General features: G+C 37.2%; 1 protein-coding gene across 11 annotated transcripts in view; it reads right to left on the bottom strand.

Moving 5' to 3' along the window:
- The window catches only part of Dlg2 (discs large MAGUK scaffold protein 2), a 1,953,494-nt gene that overhangs the window by 1,314,470 nt on the left and 614,312 nt on the right, over positions 1 to 24,712 (bottom strand). For 4 of the 11 annotated variants that reach the window (XM_031387359.1, XM_031387362.1, XM_031387363.1 and 1 more), the window contains exon 1: positions 24,421 to 24,712. The exons of the other annotated variants lie outside the window; for them this stretch is intronic. In XM_031387359.1, coding sequence (XP_031243219.1) covers positions 24,421 to 24,462 — 42 coding nt within the window. In that variant the 5' untranslated portion in view covers positions 24,463 to 24,712. The remainder of the gene's footprint in view (positions 1 to 24,420) is intronic. 11 annotated transcript variants of the gene reach the window in all.

The following is a 24,712-nucleotide window of genomic DNA, read 5'->3' as shown; positions in this document are numbered from 1 at the left end:
TAGAATGCTTTCTCTCTCCCTACCTGCCTATTCTCCTGTGAACATGCTTGCTGTGTCTCCATTGTCCAAACAGATTGTCATTTCCTCTACAGTCCTTCTGAAAGACATAGACAGACTCTAGTCATTTGTTCTTCTGTGGCTATGTAGCACTTTACTTATGCTTTTATTATAGTGATTAGTACACTACACATTAATTATCCATTCATAGTCTTGTCTGACTCTACTCAACTGCCAAATTCCTTGAGAGCTGAGACTGAATTTCAATTACTTTTATATTCATGGTGGGAACTCTTAGACATTCTATGAATGACTGAGTAACAAAGTTTAAGATGCAGGAGCAAATTATTAAGTTCTAGTAAAAAGAGATCACTAAAAATGTCATTTGAAAAGAGGATTAAATGAACAAAATTGATGTCCCTCTGACCTGTGAACAAATCAAAACCTAGGAAAGATATTAAAATACAGGTGTATGGTTTTTCAAAACTACCCTGTCTGGTAATTAGGAGAAAACTGATAAAGGCTGGATGAAAGCAAGCTTGATTTTTTTGGTTGACCTAAAGAAAATCTAATTGTGTAGCAAATGTTAAATCTGACTCACTGCCACAATTATTTCAACACTGTTGCCTCCTCCCTGGCCCACATGACTAAATCAAAAGATAAATGGCTAAAAGTGTTGCTAATATCACTTATATCTAGCAATTACTAGGGCTCAAATACTCCAGAACAAATATTGGTATCCAAAAATAAATGTGATTTTTTTTGGATAACTCCTCCTCTTCTACCACCTCCACCATCTTCTCCTGCTGAAGAGAATTGTCAAGTATACTTAAGTACTTACATTGGGTCACACAAGTCAATACACTATTATACAAATACAATTTTCAAATAAAATTATACTATTGTGTGTAATAATTCCTCTAAAAACATTAAAGAGAAACAAAGAGCATCTTCACTATTTAACGGTGCATTAACATCAATAATTGCCTAAGTGAAGTGTGCTACCAGGTAAAGCCAAGCACTAGCTGTATCCTTCAAGTATCACCTTGGGAAAATTACACTGGACCAGATTTTTCCAATAGTAAATGCTCTCTGGAAAGTCATAGGCCCATCTGGAAGATGCCATAACTGAGTGAACCGCTGGAGTACTTGTTGGAAAACTGCAGCTTCTGTGAACTGAATGGTACCCTGGGAGCCTGAAAGAGTCAATGGAGCATTTAGTGATGATGTCTTACCTCCTTGGGGGATTATTTCTAAGCTAGGAGAGAGCACCTGACACCATTAAGAACATCACCCTTGACCTTTGGTCTCCTATAATGACTGATAATAGAAAATGGTCCTATCTACTTTCTAGATTGTTAAATTTAATGCATGACTTATGCATATTTTATCAGAAACAATAGGATACGAAAACTTCTTCACTCTGGCAAGTAGCATATTTCAAAGTTGTCTTCTTTGGATTTTCTTACTAATAAGGAACACAGACATGAATGTTAAAACCATATTACTTCATGTAAAACCTAATCCAAATATCAAAACATTCCATTCAATTGCTAATAAATTAAGCAATACAGACAATAACTCAACCTCCAAACTTCTGTAGCTAATTATGTGCTAAGCCTTCTGGCAGGCACTGGGAGTAGAAGGGGACATAAAAATGTCCCTGTCATTGTAATAATTGTACTGTTCTGGGGAATAAAAATGTATTAAAAATTATGTTCTATAAAAGGAACACATCCTTATGTATATTTAAAATTTTGAAAAACCTCATTACTTAACTGATTTATTTTCATCACAAAGCTTAGTGGTTAAGGAATATAAAAATAAATTATAATATAGAACTGTAGATATGTCATTAAGTTTGGCTATTTTCATAAAATGAAGCAATATTATTATCAAGTATAACTGGACCATTGAGTGAAAAAGTAAATGGACTTACATATTAAATTTACTTTTTGCATGCTTAAAAAGAGTTTGTGCAACTGAAAATGAGAACTTATTTCTTGGACATTTACCTTATATTGCTTATCCAGCTTCTTAATTATGCAGGTTAGTTAGGATTTCAAGCCTTCTGTTGGTTTATGCCTGCCATCCTAGCACTTGGATGGCAGAGGCATGGGGATTGCCAAGGGTTTGAGACTAGCCTAAGCTACATAGTAAGTTCCAGGTCAGCCAAGGCCACAGAATGAAGTTCTGTCTAAAAGCAAACAAAAGATATACAAAGTGAATTCAGTTAACAGTATGTTTTGCTAGGGTTTATTGCAGCATCCTTTAAAATGGGGCTGGTCAATGGTCAAGAATACATACTACTCTTGCAAAGGACATGAGCTCCGTTCCTACCTCCCCTATCTGGCACACACTTCTACTCCAGTATACTACACTGCCCTCTTTTGGCCTCTGAGCACCCTGTCTTGTCATGTCACTGGAGACTATCTCTGAATCTGTGGCTCTGCAGCTGCAGGGGTCTATTACCACCAAAGGCTGGATGAACAGCCTTTGTCTGGGCTTCTGCCCCAGAACATATTGATATCTGAGGGCTGTGTAGGACTCTCCCAACCCCTCACCTAAACACCATGGAAGAGTTGGTCCTGAGGGCATGAGAGCAGGAGAGCGGACCCTAATGGCAGGAAGAGGGCACAAGCATGATGAGCATGAGAGGGATGACCCCTCCCCCTTTACCACCTACAACAGGCAGGAGAGTTGGCTCTGAGGTCTTAAAAACAGGAGAACTGTCCCTGCCCCTGTCCTGCTGCTGCACTAGGAAGGAGAGCAGGCCCTGAACTTTGTCTGGACAGCACAGTAGACCTGTCCCTGGATGTGGGGGTTACAGGTGAACTGGGTCTAGGCCATGAATGTGGGAGAGCCAGCCCTTCCTATTGTCTGCTGGGTGGTGGCACAGACAAGGGAGAGATGCCTTCTTCCCCTTCCTTGTTCCTCGATATCTATGGCAGGCAGGAAAGTTGGCCCTGGTGTCAAGAGAGTGGAAGAACTGGGCATGTCCCTCACCAGATGCAAAACTCAGGAGAGAAGGTCCTGCATCTCAACTGGCCAGCAGGGTAGAGTTGGTCCTGGTTGCAGAGTCTGCTGGTGAGCTGACCCAGAGTACATGAAAGAGGGAGAGCCAGTAGGCTAACCAGCTCAGATACCTCAGTCCCAGATCCAGAGCTCTGAATTGGACTATGCCAATACCTACCCATTCAATGAACTGTTGGAATGTATGAAGAGTCTTGTCCTACAGATCCAAAAATTCAGGATCTCCATGACAGGGCAATAACAGTATATTGAGGATGAGTCCCAGGAAAGGTCCAATAAAGATAGAGTATCAGAAGCTAGAGTCCTTGTACCAGACCAAGTCACAATGAACATTTGCAAGCAAAGCAGTGTGGGTAAAGAGTATACTGTGGGACACACTGTGACACAACACAGCTTCCACAATGAGACTTTTTTTCTCTGTCATTAGGGGGGGGGTGGATTACAAGAGTGGAGGGCAAGGACAAGGGGAGGGGAAGATGTGTGGGATTTACAGATGCATGATGTGAAATGCACAAAGAATCCACAAGTTAAATAAAATGAAGTATCTGAAATTCATGAAAATTATGTTCTATAACAACAAATACCAAAGTTGGAACACAAACAATGTTTGGATGTGAATTCAAATTCCACATATCTCTTCACTATCATAATTTATCAAATAAGCAAATTAACTACAAACTAACTACTCTTAGTTACAAATTAAGTTTTAAAAGGCAGAAGTTGGTAATACTAAATGCAAAAACAGAAAACTATAAAATATATTTTTGTAATGGGCATATAGGTAGTAACAGGCTATTTTGTTTTTCCCATAGCCTTCATATGAATAGTTTTAATATTACGACTTTGAGGAAAGGCCATGTTCAAATATTACACCAATCTGTTTCATGAAAATCTCCTGAGCTTTCTTCGAAGGCAGTTTTGTAAAATTCTTGAATGGAATCTGGACCCAGGCCTTGTTTCTCTAGCACTCCAAGCGGGATGACTCAGTGGTAACATACTTGCTTACAATTACTACAGATTCCCAGATGGCAAACCCATAGCTACAGTTGGAGCAAGCAAAACTAAGAACCTGACTCCTGTTTGGTCTTTGCAATGACTTCTTTGACCTTATTTTTTTCTAAATAAATAATATGCATGTAGCTTTTCTACTCTGCTTCTCTGCATGATGGGTTAGTACTTTCTTCTATCTGCCTGTAGAAGCTGAAATTATTAAGAATTTTACTATTAGCAATGGTCCTTATATTTGGAGAGTGCATTGGCATGCACACTATGCTTTCAGATACTGTGTCTTGTCTTCTCAGCAGGTCTTTGCCTCACAATGCTGCTGTCCCCAAGGATTCCTTCCACAATTTTTTCTCTTCCCCTTTTACAGTCTCCCTGGGAAATATTATCCACACCTGTGATTTCAACCACCATCTACAATGTGATGATGCTCAGATCTCTATTTTCAGCTTAGGGCTCACCTGGGAGCTGCAGGTCTGAACACTCAGCTGCCTACAGCTCTCAGGGTATCCAATGGAGACTCTAAGCATGCACAAATTTTATGCTTTCCCAATCTACTGCCTTCTAACATTCTCTAGAAGTCAGTAACTTGACAACTACTCACTTGCCCAAACTGAGAATAATCATATCTTCATATCTCTGTTTCTATATGTAATTGAGTCCTGCATAAGTCTCCTGTGGAGTTTCTTCTTTTGTCTAAACTGTTTCCATAGTTTGAGTCTTCACCTTGTTTTATAACTAGAAAAACATTCTATATCTCTTCTCTATGTCTTGACCCCACTGTTGGGTTATCTTCCAACTCCTCTTCTAGAATGATGCTGCTAGAAATAAAATAGTCTTCTAGTTAAAGTCTTCAGAAAAAGTAAGATAGTCATGGTACAAAGATTAGCAATAGAGCAAATTCTGAAACTTAACTGAGAGTACATTAAATTTCACAATGCCACTCCAAACCATGTTCCATTAACTTTATGTTTCTCCTGCCCTGGACATTGTAAGCACAGCATGTATTTTCTACTTCGAAAATGTAGTTTGCATCCTTTACTAGTATATTGTCTTATACTCTGACAGAAATTCTCTACCTCCTACACTTTCTTCAGGGTGCACTTCAATATTCTCCAACACCACCAAGCATGGTCAGAGCTTCTATTCTAAAGAAAAATATACCTCATTGGTAAATATATGCACACACACAAAAGCCCTATTAGAATCTGAGGTATTCAGGCATAGGAGTCCCTTTATTCTTTATAACTCTTATTTTCCACAAGCTTAACAGTATTAGAGTCATGTGGCTTTCAAAGACACAGCATGATCTTCATGTCACAGACATTTGAAAAGTTACTGTAGTCCTACAATTAAAAACAAAGCTAAGTTAAGGAATGTCCTCTTCCTTGGTCATAGTTATAATTATAATTTCAAATGTGTTAGAGTAAAAGCAGTCATAATCCATTGAAAATGTAAAATTGAATCTATTGAAATACAGAGCTAGTGAAAACTAAAGGCACTTTCTTCCAAAGAAAATCTGTTGTAACAGGTAATAAAAATCATTAGTATGATTAATATATGAAAAATTTACATCTACAAATAAGTGAGAGTAAAATACTGTTTATTTTCTAAAAGCATGATATGAATGGCTATTGATAAATGGAGAAACACAGCAATTTAGGCATCTATACACAGTTGAGAAATGCAGGAAGTAAACCAGTACTGGAATAATATTGTTTATTTCTATAGATATTTTAAGACTGTGTGCTAATGTGGTAGTTGTGGTAGTAGCAATTATTGAGTTTGGGGGTGGCTAGTGCATGTACATGTGTAAAGAGTCCAGGTGTTGACATCAGAAACTCTGATCTATTACTTTCCTCATGCTTGGACAACAGAGGTTCTTATCCACTCCCAGGTCCTACCTTAATAATATCAATAACATGGCCCCCAATTTATTGTTCCTGATCTTTTTAAATAAGATCCAAAGGCAATTTCTTAAATATATATCTCTTGTGCTGGAGACACAATTTCTATTTGTTCTTTAATTCTACCAAAACTATTTTCTCAATTTAATTTCTTTCATTAAGATTTTACTCTTTAAGACAAGATGAAGAAACCATTTTTAAGAGGTCATTGTAAAATTTTAATGAAGAATTAATTCTCCAAAAGGCAACTGAAATAAATACTGTTTATGTAAATAACTAAACAAGAGTATACATTTTATGAATTCTGTAGACCTCTTCCTCATCTGAACACACTACATTCTCTTGCAGTTATGAGGAAAGGAGAAAGGAAGAAGGAATGAAAGGAAAGAGGAAGGAATGAAGGAAGGAAGGAAGGAAGGAAGGAAGGAAGGAAGGAAGGAAGGAAGGAAGGAAATTAATGAGTGCTTGATGTGCATGGAACTCTGTGATCCAGTTTCCAAATCTCCATATTGAGTTGAGGTCTAAATGGACTATGGACTCTAAGTATTACACACTGACATACCTGCTTCAGTGAGTCACAAGCAGCACACTATTTTATTTTGAAGCATGTTGTTTTGTATAGACTGTCACACACATGGATGCCTGATGTCAAAGTGCTTGTTCTATGAACTCAACCTGAGGAACATCAGGTTTACCTACAGTAAATATTTGCTAAACCATTATTGTTAATGCTCTCACAGAGTCCCTTTTATCCCAATTATTGGTTTGCTCATGCTATTGACTTTCACAATTGTTTTAATAACTTTTCTTCTCCCTCTCTCTTTCTCTCTCTCTCTCTCTCTCTCTCTCTCTCTCTCTCTCTATATATATATATATATATATATATATATATATAGTTTAACTATAGTTGTATATCTGTAACTATGTCATTTCTTTGAGCATAGTCATAAGTCATAGATGATACATAGGCAGACAGGTAGATCATTAGATCATTTGATAGAAAGAGATGATAGACAGATGTGTAATAGATAGATAAATAGATAGGATAGATAGATTGATAGACAGATATGATAGATATATGGTAGAGGATAGATAGATGAGATGGATAGATAGAGATAGAGATGACAGATAGCTAATAGATGACATGTAATTTTCTCTCAAGTGTTAGAAATTCTCATAGTTAGTCATACATTGATCATGCTTCATCAAAAGGACTCTATCTATATAAATAAAGTTGGACTTGTCAGTCAAGACATACTGAGCAAGTCTTAAGGAGCCATGATTCATACAATCTCATTTCCATGGTGATTGCTTTAAATACCATATCTTCAGTCAGCACTTAGTCTCACAAGAAAAAAATTGAGCTTTGCAGTCCCTTTGGGGTTTAAAAAGGCACTTCAGAAGTCTGTGCTAGGAAGTGCAAATGTGCTGCCTTCCTTTTGGTCTTTTGGCTTTTTCAAGGTGGGATTTAGATATGGCTCCATTTCCCCAGAAAATTGATTATAAATCTCATATCTACTATTGCCCAAATTTTAGCTTCAAAGATGGACAACAGTTTCAAGGTGGGAAGAGTGAATGTTCTGACTTCCCATGATTCAGATATAGGTACGTAATAGAGAAGACAATTTGAAGAATTAAAGTCCTGGTTTGTCTCATTTTGTTTCACTGCTCATACTTTTTATTCTAAGCTGAAGAAATGAGTCCTATTGTGCTGCATGACTAACACATTCGCAAAACTGATGTGAGAAGACTTTTAAGTTCATTTAATGGATGTTTGCCTATTTATTTCTTCCATTATTTGGACATCAGGTATGTGTGAGCCACAGAAACAGGTAATGCTTTTATTTGAACACATTTTCCAGGGCTGAGGCAACTAAAATTAAGAGGCTTTATGTCACTGCTTATAAATTATTTATCCATCACTAAAACCAAAGTACATATGGAATGAGAAGCTGGTGCTCATTTTGTAATACTACATGATGGTTTGAAAGTATGAGGAATTGTGGCTTACTTTTGTATTACACAGCAATTTTGAGGATCTTGTATTCTCTCATTTTTTTTCATCAAGGTTCACAAATATGTAGGTCTAGGAAGTTGGTTCCCCTATCATCTCTTCTAGCCTAGCCTCAGTGATATTGTTTATGTTTGTAACTTTGAAATTTCCAGAAACTGTTCTACACACACACATGCACATGCACGCAATGTATATCATTGATTCACTCTCCATAATGAAGAATACATCCTTACGATGTATTTGGCAATGTTAGCACTCATGTTTTAAAACAAAACCATAGTAAAAAAAATCAATACCCACTGTCCCTTATCCTTTCCAAATACCTTTGTTTCTTTATTCTACCTACTTTATATATCCAGTGTGGTTATGCATTAAGGAGCTAGTATATCTTAGAATAAAGTACTGGATAGCAGTGATCTTGATATGTCAGTTGGGCTCTTTGGACCTCAGCTGATCATTGAGACCTGGAAACTAGAGATTACCTAGTCATATAAACAATTAATGATAAAGTTAAGATTTTAGAGCTATATATTAGAAAGAATTCCATCACCCTTCCATTCTTCCACAAGACCTAAACTGAACAGAGAGGGACAGTTCACCATGGTGGCTATAAAAATCATCTCAGAAAATCAAGGTCAAATGCTTTGAATCCCATTGGAAGAAGGAATAACTTTTGGCCTCATGATGAGCATTGTTTAAAAAAATAAAACTATAAGAATCATAAATGTGAGTCATGTGTGTATTTTTAAGTGTTCTAACTGCCACAATAAATAAAGAAAAATTTTCAAGTCCTATTTTATTTAACCCAATATATCTCAAATATGTCAGTTTAGTATATAATGAGGGTAAAATTTTTCACATTAATCTTGGAAACCTCATATATATTTTATACTTACAATGCATTTCAATTTAGGCCTGTGACATTTTGACCATTCAAAACTACTTTCTCCTCTGCCCTGGGCTGTATTGAGAAGCAAAATCCCAGGATACAACTTCTGAAAAGTCTGGATATCTCTAAGGTCATGTACATTTCTCTTTCACCTGCCAGTGCAGGATTGAAATTCATTGTTATAACTATATTGGTGCAGATCGTTAAGGTCTTTATTATTGAGGAGTTTGCACCCAGGCCTAGAACATTTCCCTTACACAGATCCTGGCAGGAAAAAGAGCAGAGAGCTATGTTCATGCTATGTTGGAGAAATGACTGGACACTGCTTAGGAAGGAGGAAGTCTATCATTGATTCAGTCTCCATTATGAAGATTATATCCTTAGGATGATGGGTTTGGCCATGCTAGCACTCATGAATATTACAACAAAGACTATCTATGTAGTGGATGTATCTCTGTATCTAATGTTCCATGTCACAACTGAGGAAACTAAATAACTTAGGCTCACGCATACAGGAGGAGGTAGAAAAGAAAGTCAAAAACTTAGGACATCAAGATTTAAGTGGAGTGGTTGCTAGATATAACACTGCTTCATGAAACTTCAGAGCAATTATCAATTAAATACTTCGCAGACTACTATCTTCTTCTGATCTTTGAGATGCTGCTACAAGCTATCACATTTTCAAGCTTGGGTTAACTCTCTCCCCAGAAGTATTTGAAGTTTCTTTCAGTTCCTTCCCTACCACAACATGGCATCATTTTTCTTCTGGCATTACTGAATTAAACCAATCAGCAATACCTTGTTAGGTAGAACAGCCATCCTCACATATTTTTGTATCATCAATCCTTTTATATGATCTCTAGTTTAAAAAAGAGAGAAAGGTTTGTAGACCTCAGTGTGTGGTCAACTGGAAAGCTTGGTACTGCCATCTTTCCTATGACTTTGGGAATATGGGTTTGCTCTTTCAAGACGTAATTTTATATTATGTTTAATAAGAACAGTAATACTCTCATGCCAGGATGGTTGTAAGAACTATGTGTAACTTGTTACACATGCAGAAATGACCACTTTTCTCTTGCGTTTGTTCTGTCATCTATGGCTCCACAGAGTGTGAGTGCTTTCCTGACACATTATCAGGAATAGTAGATGTCTACTTCAGCAGACCCCCTTCAAAACTATACAGGAAAAGAGAGACTCTGGGCTTCATTCCCCTCAGCCTACTCAACAGAACTGCAATAAACAAATAGATATTTTATATGTATTTTTTTTGTCTTCCTTTGGAGGAAATATTCTTAAGACTCTGCCAGAAATATTTTGCCCAAGATATTCCTAGGAGATTTTGTGTCACTGGTCAGTCACCCTTCCTATTCTGCCTCTGGTCATTTCTGTTTTATAGCCAGTGCAAACTGTAGTACACCAGGAAACTTGGCCTTGTTTAGCCCTGAAGGAGAGGATAATGAGAGAAGAGGTGAGAATCACCTCGCTCTACAAAAGTCAATGTTATTGATTGGTGGATTTTAGGTAACTGGAAACAGCTTGCTAGACGTAGTGGACAAGAATGAAGGGAAGGAGATGGGCAGAGGGTCTCCATAATGACGATGAGCAGACTGTCCTGAGAACAATGCTCATTAGGATTAGGAGTCCTGCATCACTGATGCCCACCCCTACCCAGCAACCACAGATCCAGTCATCTTGTAAATCTTTGGACTTGTTTATCTGAACTCCAACAGTGTTGCAGGCCTAAGAGAGAGGGAACAGGATTTCTACTATGCTCACAAACCTTCAGTTTTTCTTCAAAGAATTTTAGATTTTTCTTATGTATTTGCATAAGCTGAATGTTTTGTTTTTGTTTTTGTTTTTGCTTTTTTTTCTGAACTAGTCAATTGCCTTTCAAAAGTACTAGATTTTTCTGAGACAAATAGTGCTTAGATTTCAAATTTGAATCAAATCCAGTAATTCATCACTCATTAATTGTAGTCACAAATGTAATTTATTATGAATGTTTGTCTCTGAGAAAGAAAACAATGCTTAACCTGTATGAGACACTCAGCCTTTACATCTTAAAAGATATCAACTGATGACAATATGGAATTTTCATACCAACGAAGAAACAGCCGTGGATATCCCCACAATAGAGATTTATGATGTTGCACTAGAAACACAAACTGATAAAACATAGAAAGCAAAGATGCTTCTATTTTTTTTTTTTCCAAGACAGGGTTTCTCTGTATAGCACCGGCTGTCCTGGAACTCACTCTGTAGACTAGGCTGGCCTTGAACTTAGAAATCTTCCTACCTCTACTTCCCAAGTTGCTGGGATTAAAGACATGAACCACCACTGCCTGGCTTACAAAGATGCTTCATTTAGTGAAGAAATTAACAAGTCTCTGTAATCCTGAGTCTTATAGGGGGAAAGTAAACCTATTTTCTGCGTTGAAATATCTGATTGAACAATATCAATTAGAGAAGATAACATATTACTCTGCAGTGTTCTAGAATATACAAAGAAATGTCACACATTATTTTGGTTATACATTTTACTGAAAATAGATTTTTTTCACACAATATATTCTGACTATGGTTTCCTTTCTGCCAACTCCTCCCCTCTTCAACACCTAATGAAATCCATGAAATAATTTTAATGTTATTTTGAGGCATCTTTCATGTATAAAATGATAACATGGGTCTTCTCTAGGTTCTAAAATTAGTATTTAAATTTTAAAAATAAAATTAAAAGCTAGACTTTATGTCTTGTTTTACTTCATAATCATATTATTCTACTTATAAATCTAGCAAGGATTTAGAGTTATCATTAAAAATTTTGTAACTTAATTAAATCCATTTACATTTTAACCTGAATTTTATATACTTGTAAACTTTTCATGTTTAAATGTTTTATCTGAGTAAGAAACAAAACTTCTAAAGTACTTAAATTATTTATATCTAATTATAAATCTTAAAATATGTGTTTTAAATTTTTCCATATACTACAACACAATTTGTAAGTGAAATGTTTTTTTTATTAGATGTTTTCTTTATTTACAATCTCTTTTCCCAGGTTCCCCTCCCCCACAAAAAAAAGAAAAGAAAAGAAAAGAAAAAAATAATAAAATAAAATAAAACAAAAACAAAAACAAACCCTGTTCCCTCCCCCATCCCCCTGCTTATCACCCCACCCCCTCCTGCTTACTGGCCCTGGCATTTCCCTACACTGAGGCATAGAACCTTCAAAGGGCCAAGGGCCTCTCCTCCCATTGATGACCAACTTGGTCATCCTCTGCTATACATATGCTGCTGGGGCCATTAGTCCACCATGTATACTCTTTGGTTGGTGTTTTAGTCCCTGGGAGCTCTGAAGGTACTAGTTAGTTCATATTGTTGTTCATCCTAAGGGGCTGCAAACCCTTCAGCTCCTTGGGTCCTTTCTCTAACTCCTTCGTTGGGGACCCTGTACTCAGTCCAATGGATGGCTGTGAGCCTCTATTTCTGTATTAGTCAGGTACTGTCAGAGCCTCTCATGAGACAGCTATATCAGGCTCCTGTCATCTAGCACTTGATGGTATCCACAATAGTGTCTAAATTTGATGATTGAATATGGGAAGGATTCCCAGATGGAAGAGTCTCTAAATTGTCCTTCCTTTAGTCTCTGCTCCATAGTTAGTCTCCACAACTCCTTCCATGGATATTTTGCTCCCCTTTTAAGAAGGAATGAAGTATCCACACTTTGGTCTTCCTTCTTCTTGAATTTCTTGTGGTTTGTGGATTGTACTTTGTGTATTCTGATCTTCTGGGCTAAAATAAGTGGAATGCTTTTTAATTTTTTTTTCAAGACAGGATTTCTCCTCTCTGTGTAGCCCTGGCTGTCCTGGAACTCATTCTGTAGACCAGGCTGGCCTCGAATTCAGAAATCTGCCTGCCTCTGCCTCCCAAGTGCTGGAATTAAAGGTGTGCACCACCACCGTCTGGCAATATTTTTTAATATTTTAAGTAAAAAATCAGAGGCAGGAGGATTTCTGAGTTCGAGGCCAGCCTGGTCTACAGAATGAGTTTCAGGGCAGCCAGAGCTATACAGAGAAATCCTGTCTCAATAAATAAATAAATAAATAGAATCAATTTCACAAATAATCTAATAGATGTTTTAATTTAGAAATTTTTCATAAAATACAAATATATGCATTATCAAATATACATAATTAGCTAACACAAAGTAGTAATAAATGGGTTATATATCTCTTTTACTTTTGAATTAACTAAATCTTCTCACATTCCTGGACTTCTCCCTACAGAAAAAAACATGTGGCAGATGTTGTGATTGGAATCCCAAGTACTCATTGGTACTTTCTTCTTAATGGCCTGAGGCTATGAATTGGTAGAGCTTTTTGCCAGGAGATGTGTATCTCCTGAAACCAAGGGTCATCTCTCTAGTTTCCTTTAACTGTAGAATAAACATCACATTATAGTTACCACCTCAAATTTTACAAAGGATTTGTTGCATAGCCAAACTCCTTGGGATTTTAGGTTGTGCTGTAAGGAAACTCTCAGCTACACAACTAAGTGTATAATGTCCACTGAGGTTAAAACCAATTCACACAACTTCAATCGATAATTCACCACCTCCTTTGAAGTATGTTAGCATCCTCTTAGTGACTGTTAGATTATCTGTGAGCTTTTGCCTGTCAATAGCCTGGCTCTTGGTGAGATAAATGTTTGTGGTTATCTTCTCAACACCACTGTCTAGAACCTAGACAGTAGAAGCTGTCTTATTATCTAAAGGACCACAGATGAGTCACTAAATGGGAAAATGTGTTTCCTACTTGGGTCTCCTACCCAAAAATCCCAGTCTTTCATTGCTCAAAGCAGAGCAGGACATGGACAGATTCTAGCATGGGACAGGGGCCTGCCAAGATAGAATAATGGTAAGAATGAAGAACTTGGATAGTCTTAGGTATAGAACATCCATAAGCAAGGAAATGTATGGCCAGTTCACATCTGGCTTTGAAGAAAAGTAAGTTTGGTGCCACTATGGGCAGGTTAAATTTAAAGAGGTTACAGGAAAGCAAGTTAGGATGTTCCTGTGGCAAAAAAGATAGGGAGAGAGCCTGCATGGATGAAAGGAGAAATAGATAATGTAGAAGGAATCATTCAGAACCAAGACAGAGATAGGCTGAACAGCATTTATGGATTTACTAGATTCCACAGGGGCTGCAGAGTAAAAATGATTGCAGTGTTTCCACTCTAAATGCCCAGGAGAATACTAATAATAAGCAGGTTGTCTGGCTGGATTCTGTTAAAAGAACCTTTAAAATATCACTGTGAAGCATGTTATTTGGCTCTGGTGGGTGTAGCAACTGCATTAGAGACTAGCTAGTGACATACTTGCATTAAACCTACAGTTTTTCCTTGTTTAAAGTACAATAGCAATGATCCTTTTGAAAGCCAGATTCACCATATATATTTTTTTTCCAAAGTGCATCTCATTTCAAAGCTATTCCAAGGTTACACTTGAAAGCCTTCTATCCTCTGCAAAAGTTAATGGCCTGAGAAAAACAAAGCTTTCGGTCCCTGCCTACCTGAGTTTATTTACTTCTCCAAGGAAAAGGGAAAAAGCATGCCTATTATGCAACCTATTCAGACAATGTTTAAGCATAATTATTAGTGACACAAAAGTGTTCTTGATATGTTATAACAAAAACAAACCCTACTGGTAGATTCATCCCAAACACACATACACATGTATACACTCACACACATCAAATGGCAATGAGAGGGACTTGGCTCTGAAGAGCAAGGTTATAAGAAGAATTTTTTTCAGGGCATTTTCTATGCTTTATATAATGTCTCTAATGAGCAAATATTCTTTCATAGTCTAATAAAAGTTGAGAAATACCAAGTATACTGACCTATTTAAACTTGCTCCCTTAGAGAGTGATGGTAGCACACACCTTTAATCCCAGCACTCAGGAGGCAGAGACAGGCAGATGGCTAAGGGTTCAAAGCCAGCCTGGTCTACAGAGTGAGTTCTCAGACAGCACTACACATAGAATCCATGTCTTGAAATCCAAAAACAAACAAACAAACAAACAAACACTTTCAAACATAAAAATAAAACTAATATCTGCTTAATTTTTAAATGAGTGTGAAGTTCTGTTTCTAAAAGGTCCGTTGGCTAAACACCCAACACAAGCGCAGCGCATGAAGGTCCTTTTAAGCTATCACAGGTTCAGGATCTGTGTGACAGAGGCTGCCTTCCTCCCTTCCAAGTGTACTACATACCCCATGACCTCAGAGCTTGTTTTCCCTTCACTCTAGGTACACTCTTACAAATATGCCAGGTAACATGTAAAAATAACCGTTTTTAAAATAGCAAAATATAGGTATATGCCTAATCATATTTACCTTGATTCCATTCTAAAGAAAGCTGTTTCCTCTGTTTGCTTTCAATTCTGCTCTTGGATCTTAAATGGTCACTGTGGAAACAGGAAGCGGGATTTACCTCTGGCACATGTTTTGGGACCAGATGCTCTCAGGCTGCAGTGTCCTTGTTTTACTGGTCATCTTTCACTTTTCCATTCTTAAGAGGCAGGTTCTCCAAGCCACAGTACAATGTGGATTTTTCCTGGCAAGTTTACTTACTTTATTTATTACACTAATAATTACTCTAGCTGTTGGTAAATAGACCTTTTCCTGGGATTTTTTTTTTTTTTACACAACTGATTATGAAATCTTTTAAGTATAAGTATCCCTTTGTTTCCCTGAATCCAAGTGAGGGTGTAGGTTATCTGGCCTATAAGGATTTTCCAAGACTTTGGCTAATGGAAAAAAATAGGAAATAAAATTAGGGGAAAAGAAGCTCTGTATAGATAAAAGTATCACAAGCCAGAGAAGGGACCAGTGCCACCATAACTAAAATTAATATAAATCCCTTTAGAGAAGGGAATCAAAAGTCAAAGAGTGGTCACTGGATCCATATGTCAAAGAACTGGTCAAGACTAGAAAAGGAGACCTTTCAGGTACTGTCCTACCTTGTGGTTCCTGAGCAGAGGAATTGTTTCAGCATTACCAACTTCTACCTGTGAGGCCCAAGGCAGGGTAATCCCCATATGGCTGAGTCAGTCTCGTGATGAAAAAATAAAAATAAAATAAAATAAAATAAATTTAAAATAGAATAAAGGGCTTACTAACAAACTTTCCTTAAGATTCCTGTGGCGATGAAACGATTGCTGTACACAGTACCTGCTACATTATGAATACTCATCAAATATTAGCTAGTCTTTTAAGTGTACTGAATACTGATAGTTAAGCTACTTCAAGGCCTGAATTCTTGAAAGTCAGTACTGAATTTCTAGATAAATGGAACAAATATGTCTATCAGGACATGGACAAGAGCCAGGCTTCCTGGTGAGCTACTCTGTGTTCACTCTACATGCATACATACCTTGCTTACAGTTGACTGACTGGAGAAATTCATCATCTTTTCATTTTCACTCCCTTAACTAGGATTGTATGCTTCAGAAAACAAGGAATATGTCTTTCAAATTGGGAGCTATGATCGATCCATCCTGCTCATCTCACATGCATTAAGATAGGTAAATGAAGGAATTTGTTTTAAAAGAGTCAGTGTGAATTGCATGTCTGCAACTATATGTCTGATTATAATACTTCTAGTTTATCCTGAGCAACATTATCATCAAATAAACCTTTAAAATTAAAATTAAAACAGACAGCATCCATATGCATACTTTTTGGTAAAGGTAAGTGCTGTTTTCTAAAACTTCAGTTAAGTTCCAGTCCTAAGGTGGCTAGCTGTCTGTGGTAGCTCCTCCCTGTACTCTCAGGGATCTGAGACACTGAGGCAGAAAGACTGCCATTAATTTAAGGACGGCCCAAGTCGTATGGTGAGTTCCATGCCAGCTTCTGCAAAAGTGTGAAAACTCATCTCACAAACAAGAATTGTAATTTTAAATTTTTCATACCATGTGTTACTGTGAAGATTTTGGGAAATGTATGCATTTCTTAGAGAACTAGTAATCTTTTTTTTTTTTTCAAAACATGTGTTAACCCATTTCTTTGATTCTGGATACACAGAAAACATTTCCCAAGTTTCTGTGTTGTTCTGAGATAAGTCCTTGCTATGTAACTCAGATTGACATTCAGAATCATCATGCCTCATACTGTATCCTTTCTAGTTTGAGATTACAGACATGGGTCATCATACCTGATGGTAAGCTTGTCCTAGGAGTTACTTAGTAACAATTCTAAATTTGAAAGATGTTTCCTTACAGATTCTATTAATGAATAAATACTACTCTCATTACAGAGACATTGATCTTCTAGTGGACAAAAAAAAAGCTTCATTGAGTAAAGAATCTATACCCTTTGTTCAGTTGTCCCTATTTGATACCACACTAAAGAGGCATTCTACAGGATGAGTCCTATAATGTGAATAGCAATCATTGGCCATCACTCATCTAGAAAATATTCATTCATTAATTGTCAGGGGAAGTTATTTAGACACGAGGAGGCATGGTTCTTGCTCTGAAGTAACTCACAGTAGACTTAGGCAGCAGCTTGGAAGACTTCCTCCTATGTTTGAAAGATGGGAACATAAATGTAAAATTAAGCCTTGACTGTATCGATGATCTGAGTATTAGCTAATCCAACTTACTAAAAGCTTAGAGGATTTAAAAGCATAGAAACTTCAATGATTTGTTCCCTCAAAAATAATTTTCTACAGACTTGAGGAACATACCTCCAATCTCTGGGATCCATGCCTGTCCCCTGGATAACCACTGGGACCTTTAAGTCAGTACTTTATTCTGAGAATTCTTGTGTGAAAGCATATGTTCCACACAGCCTTGGTGACCAGGTTTAAACATTATCAAATGACTTAACTCTTAAATCTTCCACTGAAAACCATGGATTCCCGTATGACTGACAGAAGCCTGATTTGTTCAGCAGACATACCCTTCCTGACATTTTTCTTCCTGACCACCATGGACACACACACACACACACACACACACACATGCCCACAGGTACACACACATTCACATGTGTGGGTGCACCTTCCATAGTTACCTTTCTTAAGGCTAACACCAAAAGCTACACTAAACATATGCCTCCAATTTCCTTCCCATTTTCCCCTTCTCAGTAGTTTTCATTATACTGCATTATTTTACTTAACAGTTTTATTTCTTACTATACTGCCATGCAAATTCCAAGAGAAGGGATTATTGTCTAGTTCATTTTCTGCCCCTTATTTCTAACACCTATTTTAGTGCATGAACCATGACACATGTTTACTAAACAATGGTTGTTAAATAAATGAATTGAGGATGTAAACCAATACCTGATCCTTGACCCTAGCTGTCGTTTATTAGAAAGAACCCTAATGAAACAAAGGAATGAAAAATTCATCCATTTTCACTGCTTGTTTTGTTTTGTCAATAGTTGAGGTGTCTGGAACACATCAATTTTTACTGTTCATGTACCCATGCATTATAACTCGGTATCATAAGGCTGCTATCAGAGTTGATAGTACAGTAGACTTGGATTATAGCTGGCTTCATTGGCAATTAATAGCTGTAATATTAGGCAAGTTATTTTGTTCCCTGAATAAATTTCAGTTAAATAAGAAAAACATAGATAACCTTTATCCATATATAAGATTAACATTATAGAGAACACCATGAAGTTCAAGTACAGTCCATGAGCCTGACAAATGGTAGCTACTTTTGCTATTCATAATATTCCTTATTCTTTGCTACTTATGTTAATTTAAAAATTAAGTTACATGACTTCATTAGAAATTGTAAATCAACACATCAGTATTAAGGAGGTCCACAATTAGACAACTGTAACATAAAAGTCTAGTGAGGTTCTGATGAATGTTGGCATCAGAAGGTGACAATTATTCAGCTGGAATCCTGACAGGAACCACCTCTGATTTTATCATGAGCCATAGTCTCACGACACCTATGAGCCGTAGGTGTTACACAAACTGTCCACGGACTCTGATTCAGGATCCTACAATCCCTGACTACAAAAAATAATGTGCTTATTCAAACATCAGTATGTGCAGTGCATCAGAGGATGTGGCAAAGAGTAGGTGTCAGCAACGCAAAGACACCGTTTCAGAACCTTTTCCTTTTGAGCCACCCTTCATATTTGAATTCCTGAAGATTTTTTTTCTTTTTTTTTCTTTTAAAAAAATGAAGACAATAAAATACAGTTCCTGTCTTCAAATGCATAAAGTCTATTTGGTGGTTAGAAAAAAACTTTCAACATTAGCAAAATTAACTAGATGTATAAGATCATATTATAAAATACATGAAGCAATCTAAGACATGTTGCTGTGTGGGCTGGAGCAACGCCTCAGCAGTAAACAGTACCTTCTATTCTTGCAGAGGGCCAGAGTTTGATGCCCAGCATACATATCAGGCAGCTCCTAAGTGCCTGCAATTTTAGCTCCAGGAAATCTGACGCCTTTTTCTGGACTTGATGAACACCATTGCTGACATGTTCATGCACACACACACACACACACACACACACACACACACACATACATGTATATGCATAATTAAAATAAAAAAGAGAATAAAATGTATTGCCATATAAATGAAGGATAAATATGTATTTAATATTTAAAGGAGAAATTTAGTATTTAAAAAGAACTGGTATGGATTAGGTTCAACTTCTTAGAGTATAGATTCCCTTGACAACTTCTAAGAGGAAGGACGGAGTTTAGAAAAGGATGGTCACAAGAGAAGGGACCTAACTGAAGGAAACTGTTTTAGAAAAAGCTTAGAAACAAAAATGGCATGAAATGTCACAAAAGAAAAAACTGGGAGAATGTGACATGTCTGAATTCTAGAGTGTTGATGCAGACATTCAATAAGTTGTTTTTCAATAAGTGTGAGTTATTGATTCCTTCATCTTAGTCTTACAATCCAACTGTATAAATTCAGAAGAGTAAGTGACAAGTGAATGCAGACAGCTTGTGGTGCTCAATAGATTATTTGAATCCAACCTTTTATAACGTCAAAGCATTCACTAATATGTGTGTGTGTGTGTGTGTGCGTGTGTGTGATAATAAGTAAATCAGGAAGCAGAGAAGTAAATAAAAACAAAAAGTCTAAGTTCCCATCAATAAATTTATTTAGCATGTGTTTGCTGAGTACATTTTACTTGGTTGTACATGTCCTTACACATTTAATAACAACCAGTGTCTATAGGTTCAGCTTCTAAATCCAGATTATATTCTAGTGAACATGTATGTTGCTTGGTTGTGATGGCAATGGTGGTGGGAGAATAAATATTAAATCATGATACATTACTCATTAAGCATAGGTTTTTAAAAATTAGGCTTGATTTGTGTGAATTTTTCTAACAAAAGTCTTATTGTTACTTGGTGGACTCTATCCATCATGACTTTGTTGACTGAAAAATCTTACTTTTTATAGCACTTCTTGTTTATAGCATTTATTATAACACTATATATTACAGGAAGTCTTATATTTATATGTCATGCATCATTCTTGTGTGTGCACATTAGTGTACATAAATGACATGTGTGCATACTGCAGAATATGTATAAAAGTCACCAGACAACCTCTAGTGTTGATCTTTGTCTTCTACCATGTTTAAAAGGGTCTCTGTGATTCTTCCATTGTGAAAGTCTGGCTAGCTGGCCTGACAGCTTTCAGTGGTTCTCCTGTCTCAGGGTAAGAGAGATGGATGGTATACGTCGAGTTCTTAAACAGTTGTGGAGGCTTTAAACTCAGGCCCTCACTCCTGTGGTGCTTTTACCCAATGGGACATCTCTCCAGTCAACATCATTCTTATGATAGTTATTACTGTCCCTATTTACAAATGAAAACCTAAACTTCACATAGTTTAAGAAATATCCTCAAACTATTACAGGAGTGAGAAAGACAGACACAAATGTAGTTTTCTTGGAATCTCCAAAAATCATCATGTTCTAGAAACAATTAGTCAACACTGTTTTTCTAAAGTGTTTTTGTGTTACACACAAGGAATTTACAAAATGAAGCAGAAGGATTCTTGCATCCAGGGAGTATATAGGCATTGGGATTTACAGAAAAACAGAAGTCAAACTCAAGAGACTTGAGCCTCACATTGGTCTGCTCCCTGCACATGTGATAGAATACCTAGATGTTCCTTCTTTGCACATTATGTTCCCTATGTGATGCTGGTCTGACTTGGCATTCCTATCTTAGAGTGTGTGAGCTGGTAAGTGTGTACCGAATCACACTTGTAGCAGTTACACAAGCAGGAAAATTCTGATATAGAGAATGTAAGATCATTTAGAAAATGATTATTCACATCTTTACTTTCAAAACTAGAGCTGTTTTAATAGAGAACTTGATGTAGACATCTGATACAACAAACTACCCGTGTTGTCTCATCAAAGTGGTACTTTTCATATACCACATGCAATTTCAGATCAAAGAGGAATTGCACATTCACATAATGATCACAAATACTTCCTTTTGTGTGACAACAATCAAATTAAATTGTTCTAATCATTTTTGATTACAAAAAAAAGTTAAAACAACATCCAAGCCAGCATGATACCCATCTTTATCACTGCAGCAACGTAAAACTATCAAGTATAAATAATACTTTTAATTGGAAGTCTGGTTTGTTTGTTTGTTTGTTTGTTTTCCTTTTCCTTTTGTGTAAAGACCTATTTCAGAAAAGAGATGGAAACAACATAATTTTCAAAGCTATATTGTGATGGGTGCTCATCACTTCAATTAGCCACTGCTCAGCCTTGAAACAGCCCATAAGGCATCCACTCCCAGCTATTTACTGCTTCCCACAGGGTTCTATGAGGATCAGCTGCATGTTCCTTCTACCCATCATGCCTTACCTCAGCAGGAAGGTTGGCAAATTTCTATTAATGGTCAAGTTTCAAGTCAGAGGTGACTTCACAGTGAAATCTCTCTTGGTTGTTCCAGACACAACTGGCTTGTGCTATGTTTATTCCATTTCCAGTTGCAGTATTGCCCTTCATCAAAGTCCTTTAAAAGTCCCATCATAGTTCAAAACCACTCATTGGTTTGTTTGCCTGTGTCTTGTCCTACACTAGAAGTCTTTGAACAGCAACAATTATTTTCAATAAATCTTAATATCTATAACTTCAGCACAGTGCACAAAGCATACCTGTCATGTAAAGGATTATTGAATAATCCGTGACCTGCCATTTACACTCTAATGTAAAGGCTGTGTGTGTGTGTGTGTGTGTGTGTGTGTGTGTGTGTGTGTGTATGCTGTGCATACTAATGGTCCAGTTTTAATGTTATTTGATTGATATGTGAAAGCATTTAAAGTACATTAAAGAACATGATTCCCACCAAATCCTTCTGGCTACAATATTTTTTTAAACATCAAATTTGTCAAATAATCATTTGAGAATAAAAGATGACATTAATATTGTGTTTTGCATAGAAAAATCAATTTCACAAGAGATATTTCTAAACACCTTGAAGTTCTGGGTAAGTGCAACAAATATTACATTGAATTTGTCAGACACTATACACCATAACTAAGGCTTTTTTAGAGTCATGCAAATAAGTTATGCTAAATAAAATGAAATTAAAAGCAATTATATTAAAACATAAAAATAAAACTAAGTCTAAAAACACTAGCTAAGAGTTTACTGTACCCAATATGGTGAAAAAACAGGTGAAGACCATATTTGAAACTCTTTCACATGCCTTGCTCTCTCAGAAGAAAAGGATACAAAATAAACTTATAAATTGTAAAGGACAAAAGCCATTTATAAAAAGTATGCACACAGACCTAAAAGTGAAGGTAATTTATTCATAAACAACCAAGTTCATATACAGTGCAGATATGAACACACATGGTCTCTGTTTCTACTGTGTCAGAAAGTATCAGAATTCAACACAGGTTACTCAAGTTATTAAGGATTTATTATGCAGAGGTCATCCAGGTTCAAGTAAGAAATCATTAGAAAAAGTCTTTCCATATGAGCTGAAGTAAGACAAATTTCAAACTACTAGAAGTTACAGAAGGGAGGGAGGGGCTTTCCCAAAGAGGAGATCTGCCCCCCCTCTCTCTTTCTCTTCCAAAATTCAATAATGAGTTATCAAAACAAGTGTTCCTTAATGTGAGTTACCAAGTTTCTTCTGAAGGAAGCACTTTAATTTATTTATTTATTTATTTAGAAAGAGAAGAGAAGGACTCACCCACTTTACAAAATAAGGAACTGACCGACCATAATTTGAAATAGAAGGTACTAGAACAACCCACATTAGTGTTTGGGTATACACGCCATTGCTTAAAACCTGTCAGGAGGTTTATTACTCCTACCACATTCACCTGGGAAGTGAAGTCTAAAGTAGTAAAAAGTAGATCCTACAGAACTCTGCTTCCTCAGGCTGGGAAAGCTTCCAGGCTGCAGTGGTGAGAGATCTGCTCACCATGGACATATAAATACTACCTGTTTGAAGTTCAAATGTAAAGCGAGAAGGTTTACAAAAGTGAGCAGCAGGGAGCTCTCCAATAAAACTTGTAAACACACAAAATGAAACTTTAGTGCCCAGACACATAAAACACTTCCTCTACTGAAATAAAAAGGGAAACACTTTACATTGACTTTTAATTTTTTTCAAAAGTCCTATTTTAGGCTTTAAACTGCCTCTATTTTTTTTTTCTTTCTCAAAGACAATCACTTCTTTTTGGACCTGCTTCAATTAGAATTACAAACTCAAGCGGCAGGGGGGTGGGGGGGTGGAGGGGGGAATGTAAATTCACCTAAATTATGCAAGTGGAATTCCACAGCTGCTATCTCTCTGGTTCTAGTGCTGAATGAATAGCATCAGATAAACCTTTCAAATAATAACGTCCTTGCTCGTGACAAGGGGTAAATCTCCCAAACTTGAGCTCAACTTTGGAGCCTTATTAGCTCCAGCAAGTGAATGTCAGCGAGGTGACAGCATCCAGGTAGCGGCACTCAGGCAGCCTAACCCGGCAGCCCACCCTGAGCTGAGAAGCTGTGTGATTAATATCACCAAATTCCCGATGCTCATCCTCCTCCTTTCAACACACAGGATGCTCGGGTACCCCACAGATCATATCCTAATTCCACTCCAGCCTCCACATTCAAACCCGGGAGCTCGCAGAACAATGAAGATGCAGGAACACGGGCAGTTCACAGCACTTTCAAACGGAAAGACTAAATTCTAATTTACAGCGTGATCCATAGCTTGTTACCTCCTCTGGTTTCTTGGTGCTGGCCTACGGAAATAATCCTCGTCTTTTCCTCCCCCCTCTCCACCCTCCAAGTGTGAACATGAACCTGAATTACAAACAGTTAAACCTGAAGGTCACTTCACAACAGCGTTCCGACTCTCTCCCCCAGGGAGGCGGCAAGGCAACAATAAAACAAAGCCTTCGCAACCACCTGTAATAATCTGCCTGCTCAGCCGGCCATCCGAAAAGTCCTGGCGCTACACAAGGTAGACATTTTTTGCAGCTGGTTTAACATGTACATCATGCCCAGTGGCCGTCTCGCTTCCTCTTACCTTCACGTTAGTCCGGAGTGCACAATAACATGCAAAGAACATTGCAGTAAATAAGGGGCATATGGGCCGGTGATCAGCTTCTCAGCACAGCGCAAGCCCCACACACACGATCCTGGGCATGTGCTGCTAAGGAGCATCCGTTCCCTCTGTCAGTTTGAAAATGCATTGATCCCTGTTTCCTCTGACTACAAAACGACATGTCTTGAAGGCACTGAGTGAGAGCTCAGAATCTCTTCATTGGCTATATATAGCATTGTGCCCAGTAATTTCAATTAGCCGAGGATTCAGCATC

This window comes from Mastomys coucha, unplaced genomic scaffold, assembly GCF_008632895.1.
Source record: "Mastomys coucha isolate ucsf_1 unplaced genomic scaffold, UCSF_Mcou_1 pScaffold21, whole genome shotgun sequence".
Taxonomy (NCBI): domain Eukaryota; kingdom Metazoa; phylum Chordata; class Mammalia; order Rodentia; family Muridae; genus Mastomys; species Mastomys coucha.
The sequence above is the reverse complement of the archived record's forward strand: the minus strand, read 5'-3'. Positions and strand labels throughout refer to the sequence as shown.